Source organism: Pseudoliparis swirei, chromosome 8, assembly GCF_029220125.1.
Source record: "Pseudoliparis swirei isolate HS2019 ecotype Mariana Trench chromosome 8, NWPU_hadal_v1, whole genome shotgun sequence".
NCBI lineage: Eukaryota > Metazoa > Chordata > Actinopteri > Perciformes > Liparidae > Pseudoliparis > Pseudoliparis swirei.
This window is the reverse complement of record NC_079395.1, coordinates 12,297,010-12,309,584: the sequence shown is the minus strand read 5'-3', so window position 1 is coordinate 12,309,584 and position 12,575 is coordinate 12,297,010. Positions and strand designations below refer to the sequence as shown.

The window sequence follows — 12,575 nt, the reverse complement described above, 5'->3', positions numbered from 1 at the left end:
AACGCAGAGCGGGAAGCTCCTAATTGTTTGCCAGAGATGCTTTGGGTGGTAACCTGAGTTCAGCCTCCAGACTGGATTGTGTTTTCAAAGTCCAATTGGCTCTTAAGATCTTCTTTCTTTTGTGCAGATGTAATAGCCTCTCGTAAATACACCAGGGCAGATTTCCGTCAAGATAGATGCGTTTGTCTCGTGTTTTACTCTCTATTGCTATTGCTCGGTTATATATTCAACGAAATCTGTCTGCCTGAGGTTGGGTTTAGTCGACAGCATCTGCAAGCTGAGGGCTGGAGATGGTTTCAATAAAAGAACAATTAGAAATGTCTGTATACTCTGTTGTCTTATATCTGAACTTCAGATCACTCTCCAAATTAAGAGATAAAAGGAAGACATTGTATAGCCTCATTTGGAGTTGTAGGGTGAGTAAAACATGTCTCCTGGCCATCTCTGTGTCCTAATACAAAGCAGAGACGGTCTTCTCGTTGGGTGAAACTCATTTTACTAATGATAATTCAGATCCATTAAGTGTCCCAGTAAGACGGGCCAGTGAGCCAGCATGAAGAATACCAGGACCCACGAACTGGAACTAATTCCCTGCAAGTATTGTATCTGAATTAAAAACATCCTCCCAGCCGCAGCGCATAGAGAAGTAGGTTATTTGAACCCTTTCGATCTCAGCTGGGCCATGAGCTCAGTGTCTCTCTCTCTCTCCCCCCCTAGTCCCCCTCTCTCTTTGTATTGTGGGACTTCTCTGGCGCTTGCATTCATCCTCCGCAGGCCGCTCGGGGACGAGCTCATTACAGTGTTCAGCATTCATTGTCTTGACTCTTGTTACACTGTTGAAGACGAGAACTACTTTCATGGTGTCACTAATACGCCTTCAAGCAATGTGAATACAAACATACCTCAGCAGCCGAGAGTACTGCTGCTGGTATCTACTAATGACGTGTGTGTGTGTGTGTGTGTGTGTGTGTGTGTGTGTGTGTGTGTGTGTGTGTGTGTGTGTGTGTGTGTGTGTGTGTGTGTGTGTGTGTGTGTGTGTGTGTGTGTGTGGTCAAGTACGATTTCTCAAGTTTGGACAGTCAGCAACAAAAACAAATTGATTGCTTGATTGGATTCAGAACTTTTCTTTATTATACAGGATGTGCACATAATTGTTTACACAACAAGCCATTTAGTGAAGTTGACGTGTAATTCGATGGCTTGTGTTCATGCCAACAATATTGTATTATTTACACATTTGTATTAGAAACACAGCATTTATATTCTATGGCTCTATGGAGAGCTTGGTTAGTGTTGGCTGTCTATTGGTAGGTCGACCTATTGGCTTGGACTAAAATATCTTTAAAACTATTGGATGTCATGACATTTGATTGACATAGATGGTCCATAGAGGATGTCTTCGGTAATCCCCTTGACTTTTGGTTCGGATAGAAGTGTCTTGTTAATTATGGAGTAGCATACAATATAATAAACATATTTTCCCATCACGTTCACATCAGGATGAATAACTTTGTTGATCCACTTATTTCTTATCTAGCGCCACCATCATGTCAACATTGTAATGACATTCCCATCAACCTCAGCCATACTTTATGATTAATGCTTATTAGCAGATTTTAACATAGTGACATTCGTCCTTTGAGCCAGTCAAGATTGTGAAGGAAGCACATGTTTCTATCTGTGAGTATCAATCTTTACCGAACAAAAAAAAAAAAAATATTGCATCATGTCGAGCTCTGGTAAATTATAACGGCCATTTCTCAATATCTTCTGACATTTTATTGAAAAAACAATTAAATTAAATCATCGAGGAAATAATTTGCAGGTTGATCAATAATACAAATAATCAATAGTTGTCGCCTAAAGACGTCTAAGTGAAGTAGCAGACTTGTTGAAACACATTGTTGTGGCCCAGGAAGGTGGAAAGAGTTTGTGGTGGTTAGAGAGGCCGGCGGAGAAGGGGAGAACTGAATGTGTCCTCACAAGTTGTTAACATTTTTGAAAAATGTTTGTGATAACTAATAAAAGGACTCGGGTCCTCCACAGCCATAGTAAACAGCTCATTAGTCAGGAATCTCATTATCAATCTGACAACATGGAGCATAGGATTCAGTAGAAGAGGAGAGGAATGTGTGGCTCTTTCATTTAAGGTAGAACACTGGGGAGCATTCAAGGATGCGCCTTCGGGTTTCGGCTGCATGCTTGAAGTAAACATCATCGTCTTCAAAGCAGTTTCCTTAGAAACATAATCCTCCAGGGAAAAATGCTCCTAACGTAAATAAGACCCCAAGTGAAGTAAGATGTAGTTGACAGAGTAATTTATTTTTTAAAGCCGTCCTATTTTTGTGTAAGTGCAAATGTACTTATTTGAATGCATGAAGTGGACACATAGCAAGAAGTACTGCGGCGTATTAACCTCATAACATATCTCTCCTTTACAGATCTGTGACAAGGAATGGCACTATTATGTGATCAATACAGAGTTTCCTGCAGTCACACTATTTGTGGATGGGGTGACCTATGAACCCTACCTGGTGACCGATGACTGGCCGATCCACACCGCAAAGATTGATACCCAGTTGACTGTTGGAGCCTGCTGGCAAGGTCAGTTGTGTGTGTGTGCGTGGTTGTGTGTTGGTGCGTGTGTGTGTCTTTCTAATATTCACAGTAGCTTGAGAGTGATGCAGACATGTGTCCTAACTGAAGATGCTGAGAAGAAGTTGTTGATGGTTACAACTGCTTTAGTATTGTAAATGCTGTGCTACAAAAAATAAATTCAAAAAGAATGAGGAAATGTCTTTCGGAAAAAACTCTAAATTGCGCACTTTATAAAAAAGCATCATATTAAGGGCCTATCCAAGTATTTTGATCAGAAACTCTTACATAACTACGAACAGGTCAGGCAATTAATGTATATGTGTGATGAAATATAATGTATGTTCTTCCTAAAGATGGAAACCTACACTACGGCAAACAGAGAAATAGTATCAACAAATAGGCACAGCAGCCCAAAGATGTTAAAAAAAATTACATTTTAAGCACAAACAGAGAGGAACGAGAGAGAGAGAGAGAGAGAGACTTTCTGTTAAGATAATTAAAGAGATTAAGATTCATGCCCCGGGGCTGCAAGTATTTCGTCTTTGAAATGGAGTCCCGAGCAGAGTGGGTATCAGACAGGAAATTCTGCATGTCAGTTCCAGTGGCAGGGAAAGAGAGCGAGCAGTGATCACATTGAAATGAATAGCAGCTACCCTGCTGCCTTGTTTATGACTGGAATAATTATACAAAAGTGGTTTACAGGAGAGCAGAATGAGACTGCAGTGATCCGTTCTGCAGCTTGCCTGAATCACACTCGTCATGCTCACCATCCTCCAAAGATTCCATCCTGATGACATTTTAGTTGCCATTTAAATTTCTTTTCATCCTGTGCCTGATTGCAATTTTTTCTTTTTGTCGCCATCACTTGCTTCATACAGGCCTCTCTTTCCGCCTCTTCCCATGAATCTCTGATTGTGAGAGAAAGCCCTGAAGGAAGGATTAGCTGGAGTGAATGGAGGACAACTTTGCCAGCTATTACGTCCCAATGAAGCCGCTTTAAGCTTCACTAAGCCGCAACTGATAACTTTGCAGGCCATTAGCGAGCAAGATTGCCTTTCAGAGTCTCTCATTTATCCATCCCCCTTTCACAACAATCAACAACATAATGATGGGAAGTGGGATATGAAAGGCATTCTGACCGTATTTTCACTGCCCTGAGCAAAAGAGAAGACGTGTGTTTCCAGACAAGAAACGGTTTGGTTGTTGTTGTTTTCTTTAGCAGTTTTACGTAGAAACAAGCAGTTTGAATGGGAAATGTGTGTTTGCCATCTCAGTTAATGGGCAGCAGGAAAGTGGGTGTCAAATTTCAAAGCAACCGTCACAGTATGGGATACATATACTTAACTAACAGCGCGTAGAGTAGGCATCAGGAGTCTGGGGTAGTTTTATGTTGATAATAAAAGGCAGTCAACATAAATCATATGGATTCTTTAAATCATCTGAACACTGTGCTGCTATTTTAGCATGCATTTAGCACTCAGTGAAATGAGAAAAGTCCCGTACTATCCAAGGTGAAACCGCTGTGGAAGTGACCAACAACGATAATGGCCGATGCAGAATTAGAAACTAAAACCTTTTATTTCTTCTTTTTGCTCAGGAAATGAACAAGTTTTAAACATAAGTTTATAATAATGAGCTTTCTTAAACATATTGTAGGTGTTTATTCTCGTATATATCAGTCTTTGCACATGTGACATGCCCTCTTCATCTTCCTCTGTTCATTCATTTCTCTTTTTTATGAATCTATAAAAAACATCTGCACCAAAGTGTCATTCCAGTTTGGACTTGGTGGTTGAATCACAAAGACGGTGTCTTGATGAAAACCTTTCAACGGTGCATTTGTGCTCCTACCTAACCTCGCAAAATCCCAGTGCTTACCATGTGTGTTTAAATAATGTATAGGCACGTATAAAGAATAACACTAATAAAGCCCAAGGGGGATTTTCTTAGTTCTTGCCATTTGTGATTGTACCACTTCCTCTGAGATGGACACAGACAATTATCTACAAATTGTTCGCTATTATTAGTTATATTAGATCTTTCAAATGCTTTCAAATATAGGTTTCAAATCTTGTAATGCTTTTATGTTCTCATGTTTGATACTAGACATCCGGTGGGGAACCACTACACAGAAATAGCCTCAATGTTCCCACAAGAACATGATCAACCAACAGCTAGAACAAGGCTCACGTCATAGGACATTGTCTTGTGGCAAACGATGAGGGTATAGAAATGCTCTTGAAGTTGTCAGTTATCAACAAAGCTCAGCAACACATTATTTTTTGCAATCTTTAAATTGGCTCGAGTTGTGGTCCAGATGTTAAATATTTACATTATTAAAGTACTAAGAAGACTTTAAGTTGTGTCTCTTACATCAAATAACAGTGTTAGTGAACCAGGGATTACAAATACGAGAATACTTCCAACCACTTCTGTTCCACACGTCCATTTTTGGACTTGAGGCTAAACTCGCCCCTCATATCGTCTGGTATAATGTTGATTACATGGTTACTGAAAATCACATGCTGTTGGCCCGAACAGTTCTTGGAGAACATGGACTGACGCACAGTTGCACCATCGTCCTGGGACAGGGATGTCGTATGTGTACAGATTCTAAAACCCTCTGAGGCAAATTTGTAATTTGTGATATTGGACTATACAAAATATACAACATTTAATTTAATGTAATCGTTCATCCGCACCAGCAGTGTCCATCCTCTGCATCTCTGAGCTCCAGGAAATAGACATGAAAAGGTGGTGCTCTGCTTCAAGGGAGAAGGAGGATCTAAGGCAACAGAAAAACAATAATCTGTATCAAATACAAGTTACACAATTACTTAATAATTAACTTGTTAATATTGTGGTGTAGACAGTCTTACTTCCCTTTTTCATCTAATGAAAACTAAGTATTGAGTTATGATCCACCATTACTTCTTGAGGCGATGCACTTTTAATGAGACTATAGGATAACTGCTGTCTTACCTCACTGTTTGTATAAGGCTCCTGTTGCCGAGCCCGCTGAAGGCAGTTGTTTGGTGTCTTCATGACAGGATGTTATCTCTCAGCTCTCCGTGTACACGTCACGCACCCTTTATGGTTCACTTTGACGGAGCTGAGAGAGGAGAAGCCTCCAGCCCCATGCTGGCTGTGGCTGTTGTTCACATCTGCTGTTACTGTCTACCGCTCCCCTGAGCCTTGCTGTACAGAATAGTTAAGTACAGGAGAGCAGGAGAACATCCAGGCTGTGTTCCAGTAAGAGTAACCTCAGAAAACTAAATCATTTTAGTCAGCTATTTAGCATACTATATATGAATATATATGGGTCTACCAGAAGGGGATTTGGCTGCATCTGGTTGTAATACGGTTGGGTCAGGATTATAAACGAAGATTTGGCCCAGAAATATACTGATTCTTTTATACCTACTTTTAAAATGTACTTTTGCTGTAGTTTACTGAGTCATAGACTGTAAATAAGAAGTTAATGTTCTCTAGTGGGCTCCCATTTTGAAGCCTTGAGTGAGTCTTGGTTTGTGGCCGTTGTCATTTTGGGTTTTTTCCAACCAGAAGTGACACGTGAAGCTGACATTTCATGTCGACCAAAAGGTTACAGTGAACTCTCATGACCTGAAAACACACTGATATCATTAAAGAAATAAAAATTTTCAAGACTGGACAACGCCGCGGTAGCGAGCTGTCAATCACAAGGTAGCTGGTTGCATTGCTTTCATTTGTCAGACCTGGAGGTTGCTGCCTGTTTTTTTACCTTTAAGAATGATTTATGTTATGTGCCTTTTTTTTGGTCAAATTCTATGTTTTGTTTTTGCTTGATTTGATTATCATTATATACCAAAAGTAATAAAACTGTGAAGAGATTATTTTCTAAATCAAATATTTCAATAGGATACAGTATACCATTTTTATATTCTAAAAATCGTAATCTTAAATTCTGCCTCAAGAACATGTAACTGTAAATGGGTGCAATGTAAGATGGTATTTTGAGTGCTTTTTCCTTGGATACATACATAATACATGGTGTCTCTTCGACCCTGCAAAGGCTCATAAAAACAGGTTTGAAACCAAAAGCTTGAATCTGAGGCCGGTAAAATAAAAAGTTGAAGTTTACTCAAGATTGAAAATAGGTCACAGTCAAAAGCCGGCAGGCAGGAAGGATGAGGCAAATTGATCTGATAGGAGATCAGGCTACATAGCAGGAGTCCAGAACAGTCAGAGAAAACGTCTGGGATGCCGAAGGCAGGAGCAGCGCATACGATTTGGCGGGTAATTAATAGACATTGGCCAGTTTTTATGCTCCTGGGCTAATGGAGGGCTGGGAACAGATGGGTGCAGGAGGTTCGGTGATGGGGAATTGCGGGAACACTTGGGTTACTGCAGGGAAAGTGTTAGGAGCTGAAGGGACAGGAAAGTTAATACATGGCCGGTGAAAAAACAGACAAGGAAAATGTGAGACTAGGAATTGGCTAACATTTTGACATACCCAATCTGTATCTATCCAACTGACCTTTTCCCACCTCATCTCCTCCGCCCCTTTCCACTTCTCTCCTTTAACCTCTTATATCACACTTTTCCATTTCCCCCACCCGTGATTCTTTCCTTTCTCGCTCTCCCGTTAGGTGGTGAGGTAGGGACCCCGAGGTTCACCCAGTATTTCCACGGCAGCCTGTCAGGTCTGACAATCCGACCGGGCCGCATCGAAACCCAGAAGGTTATTTCCTGTTTGCAGGCCTGCAAAGAAGGTCTTGATATCAACTCCCTTGAAAGCCTCGCTAAGGACATTAAGGTGTGTGAAATCTTTGTGAGGACACTCATCGACATAATAAGAAGTACGGTCTGGCCAAAATGGCTTCACCTTTCAAAAAAGTCCTCAATCTTATGGTCCTCACAAAGATAGATGTACAAGTTCGCTTACACACACCCTCACACACACTTACGCCAGCCTTTGATTGGTAATAACTGCTCCCCCCTTAGAGGTACGATAGAGGATGTATGACAGTGTGTCCGGTTCAGGATAGCAGTGCAGGATGCTACTCTATAACTATGATGTGAATCTGTTTCCTCATCAAGCCACAACACAAATACTTTCACTGAACTCCAATATGAACACAATTGTTTCAACCTGAATATTCTTGAGAGCAAATAGTATTTGTTTGTGTCTCCAGTTTCATTTTAACCCCGCCCAGTCTGTGCTGGTGGTGGAAGGAGAAGATCTAGACAGCATCAACACAGCCATGTCAAAAGTCTCCTACATTAACTCTCGCCAGTTCCCTACGCCAGGCCTCCGGCGGCTTCACATCACCACCAGCGTACAGTAAGTGCACATATACTTGGAGAATGCATTTTCACTCACGCGTTGACCTTTTAACATTCCAGCTGTACGTTCACATTCGCTGTAGCTGCTTCCCAGTTGAGTTGAGCTGCTCTGCTGGAGCAGCTGTGAGCTCACGGCCTCACGCCATTCTTCTTTTCTGTGATATCTAAATCAGATTCAGAGACATAAGTGGACCTGCCACTCAAGTGAAAAGCTCAAGAAGGAACCAGTTGCCATGACATTCCTGTTTCCGATTATAAATTATATAAACATGTTCAGACTGCCTAATGAAAGCTACTTTTCAAATTTATGAAACGTACAGCGAAATGGTACGGAAAAAACCCTCAAATAAACTTCCAAAACCGATGTTGTATTGTATTATATTAATGCCACAATAGCAATGTAGCTACTGGAAACAGCTGAAAACCCTATTCAACCTTAAGTACACATCTGCTGCTCCCTTTTGTTTGCGTGTGTTTGGCCTTTAACTCTTTATGACATACAATTTTATTGTGAAAACTAATGAAGATCCTTACGCAGGTATTCTGTTTGAGGGAGCTATCGGGTTGTTGAATAAAGTGCGAGGTCTATAACTATCCCTACAACACTCGTGTGAAATGATGCAAGTTGGTCAACTGAAGCTACAAACAGCCAGAGGAGTGGTGGGTAAAGCATTAAATGAAGGCTCTGTGTGGTCTTTATCTTTAAGCCACAGAACTCCCAGTGAGATGGAAAAGGATGGATCATTAGTGTGAAACTATTAAACCACAAAACACACCAGCTGGCCATTGAGGACATTAAGCCGTTGGGTGAATGGGAACACATCGTGTGAGCGCCTACTTGTCCTTGCTTTTTGTTTGCTTTTTTTCTTCTTCTTTCTTTGTGTTATTACGAGCCACGGCAATGTGCGGTGGTTTGTGTGATCCCATCGGAGGATGCTCCAGTTTGCGGTCTGTTTTTCCTCCTTGTGTCTTTCTGTGATTCCGAGTCTGGAATAATTAGATTTTAATTGACTGTCCTCTCCCAAGGAGAGAGATATTAGCCCGTCTGTTTGTACAACATTTGTCCGAAGGAAATAATTTTGAGAACTGCCGAGTTATTGTTATTACCTTCGCATTGAAAATGCGGAAGGTTATGTTTTGATCGCGTGTATTTATTTATTTATTTGTATGTGTGTTATTCGCATAACAAAAAAAGTTTTTAACCGAATCGCATGAAATTTGGTGGGACGATTGGTTATTATCCGGGGACCATTTGATTAGATTTTGGGAGCGATCGGGTCAAAGGTCAAGGTCAAGGTCATGAAAAGGTAAAAATCTTCTTGAATCGCATGAAATTTGGTGGGATGATTGGTTATTATCCGGGGACCATTTGATTAGATTTTGGAATCGATCAGGTCAAAGGTCAAGGTCATGGTCATGGAAAGGTCAACATCTTCTTTTTACCATAACGCGGTCAATTTCTATCCAATTGGCATGCAACTAATGCCAACATGTTCATAATTCAATGCCCAATCTTGTGATATGCGAAGGTATGCGCTCTACCGAGTGCCCATTCTAGTTGTAGTTGTTTTGAAATCAAATTACAAATAGTTTGATTCACACGTCTACGCATCATCAAAATATCCTTTCCTTAATATTTGCAATGGATATTTAAAGGGTTGCTACTACTCTTTATCAAGAAGAACCTATTTCATGCCGTCATCAGGGAAAAATCTCTTACACATAATAAATCTTAATAGTCAGATAATCGTCTGACCCCTTAACTTGCTTATGCTGGCGTAGCTGGATTTAAAAACACATTCTATAACCATATATGTGTTCTGCATACACAGTTAACTGTATATCATAAAACAACAATATAGTGTACAAGAGATCGAAAAGGAAAATACTTCTTTACAACGGCATCACATTGAATGTAATGTGCTTGATTGCATCTTTGTTTGTGCGTGTGCGTGCGTGTGCGTGTGCGTGTGTGCTTCTCCTCACAAGTATTCTTGTCTTAACACTCCTCGTATGCCTCTGTGTGCCACCTTGTGTGTGTTTAGTTGTATGCTGCTTGTGTGTATTGGAGCGCTAGTTCAAGTGTGTGTGTCGTCTCCACGCCAGCCGCCTGTTCATTTGTCGAGCAGCAGGCAGTTCAAATCAGCTTCGATGTGTGCTGGTCGATAAAGTGAGGCGAGCTCGGGGAGCAGCAGTACAGGCTGAACAACACTTCACAGCTTCCCTCCAGATAAAGACCGGGAGATCCGCCTTCACACTCAGCAGATATGTTGAATCTGCCGCCTGTGACTGAGGCCAAACTATAATATATACAGTAGTCACATTCATTATTTTAAGTCTTCCTGAAGGTCCTGTGTGGTTTGAAAGCTGTGTTTCTTGTGTCTTTATTACAAATCCTGACCAGCAGCTGGAGGAGGTCAGTGATATGGCCACTCCAGTCTTCACAGGGTCAGAGGATTTAGCATTTCAAACAAGGCCGAATCCAAGACTTTAAATAACGAGACAAACTTGTCTTGTTATTTTTTGCTTTTAGTTTTTTTAGATGGGTTATTTTTCCTGCTGGCGATGTATTCCTTTATGGGCAGAGCTCAACAACCTCGTGCAGTTTGAAGACCCTGAAAACTTATTTTCTCAATCATGTTCTTCATAAGCATGATCAGAGCCTACATAACAAAGTTAGGTTGAACCACTTTCATTACACAATATATATGTGTATTTGTGTTTTAGTCCCTGCTCTTCTCACCGGTTTGAAGTGAGCAGGATTCAAAGGGTAATGCCACGAATTTCTTTTAATAAATCAGGTTTTTAGCAACATTTGAATCAAAATCTTATGATAGTTGGGCTACGACAATCAAATCTGATCAAACCCAAACCCACACAATCCTGATGAGGCAGTTAAGTTCTGTAGTGTTAAACACAAATAAAAATAACTGAGTTTTTTTTATATACCATCACTAATTATTAATTTAATATATTGCTTTTTTAGTTTTGTAAACATTTATTTTCTTCGATTTTAACAAAATGTGTTGTCCGTCCATTGTGTTCATTCATCCTAAAATAAGTACAGCACCATTTATCCTCCCAGAATACAATTAAAAAAATATGTCTCAATCACAAGAAGTGTATTTTGTGCATTTTATCATCATTATTTGTCAAATAAATTAAATAATAATAAGTTACCTGATATGAAATAATGGTAATATCTAAACAGATGAGCAGTGGAGCAGTAACATCTCGGCCTGTAACATTGCTCTTCTTCTGTGTGTGTGTGTGTGTGTGTGTGTGTGTGTGTGTGTGTGTGTGTCAGGTGTTTCGGTGAGGACACGTGTCTCTCCATCCCGGACGTCAAGTCAGTGGTTATGGTTCTGCCGCCCAGTGAACCGAGAATCACCATTGCCGGATCTAATCGACTCGTCAGGCCTGTCAATGACCTGCGGGGCCCGCTGGGCGTGGCAGCCTTCAAAGAGCTTCACATCACCAGCACAGTCATGAAGGGAGACAGCTTTGGCGGATGTGAGTGGAGAGGATTCCTGTTCTCATTTCACACCAGCCGTGTAGCAATATTTCAGTTAATGTCCCAGGAAATGTGTTTTTTAAATAGCTGTTAAGGTAGGAGGCAATACTTTATTTTCAATCGTTTTGCATTTATGTGCCCTGGATATTTATAATTCGAATCTACATTATTGCAACATTGCGTGTCCGTGCATCCAGCCCACAGACACGGTGTGATGGAGGCCATGCATAACCTGGACTACTGTGACGTGCTGGTCATTGGGGAAGAACTGAATCCTGAGAGAGAGAGTTTGGAGATTCATCACAATGCCTTGTTAGGAAAACACCTGGACGCCACCAACTCCTCCTCTGGAATATCAATATATGGTAGGGCTACCACTCTGGCAAGAGGGATGATGTGTAGCTCTGATGCCCTATGCTGGGAAGACATCATGAAATGCACCACCTTTCCACCTTAAAACCTTTGCCCTTCAGACAGCAATACGATGCACAGATGTAAGACAGCCGTAAAGGTCCCTGAAATCTCCTGTAATAACATGTTACAACTGACACACCGTGCTGTATGACACCGCAGTGTAACACCTGTCTTCCTGCGTGTTGCAAGGTGTGGACTCCATGGCCCACTATGAGCAGGCTCTGAGACAGGTGCGCTACAGGAACTGGAGACCAGCTCCCCTGAGTGAGAGGAAGTTCAGACTCACCTGCTCCGAGCTCAACGGACGTTACACCAGCAATGAGTTCAATTTGGAGGTCAGTTTGATGTATTTCAACTCTTCTTCACTCTCTTCATGTCCTTCATGTTTCTCAAGTCCCGATTGTCTACCATCCATCACTGCTCTGCTTCTTTTCTCCATTTTGTGTTTCTCTTGCTTTTGATCTTCGCTCAGTTACTTCCTGTCTTGCATCATCTTTTTATTTTCTTATTTTTGTTGCACGAGTTATAGTCCACCTTCTCTTTCCTGAGGATAACAGTCTTCTTCTCGCCTTTGTGCTGCAGGTTAGTGTTCTTCACCACTCGGCTCCTGTGGAACATGTCAACCATATGGCGGCCCAGCCTCAGTACATGAGCCCCGTCCACCACCCGCTCATGATGCACACGCTCAACTCGCACACGGCAGGTAAGATACGGAGGCCCT

At 41.3% G+C, this 12,575-nt stretch overlaps 1 protein-coding gene across 1 annotated transcript in view; it reads left to right on the top strand.

Moving 5' to 3' along the window:
• clstn2a (calsyntenin 2a) overlaps positions 1-12,575 on the top strand; it is a 145,894-nt gene that overhangs the window by 129,237 nt on the left and 4,082 nt on the right. Inside the window, exons 10-16 of the mRNA XM_056420941.1 lie at positions 2,442-2,604; positions 7,230-7,396; positions 7,776-7,924; positions 11,234-11,439; positions 11,638-11,805; positions 12,044-12,189; positions 12,437-12,557. Coding sequence (XP_056276916.1) covers positions 2,442-2,604; positions 7,230-7,396; positions 7,776-7,924; positions 11,234-11,439; positions 11,638-11,805; positions 12,044-12,189; positions 12,437-12,557 — 1,120 coding nt within the window. The remainder of the gene's footprint in view (positions 1-2,441; positions 2,605-7,229; positions 7,397-7,775; positions 7,925-11,233; positions 11,440-11,637; positions 11,806-12,043; positions 12,190-12,436; positions 12,558-12,575) is intronic.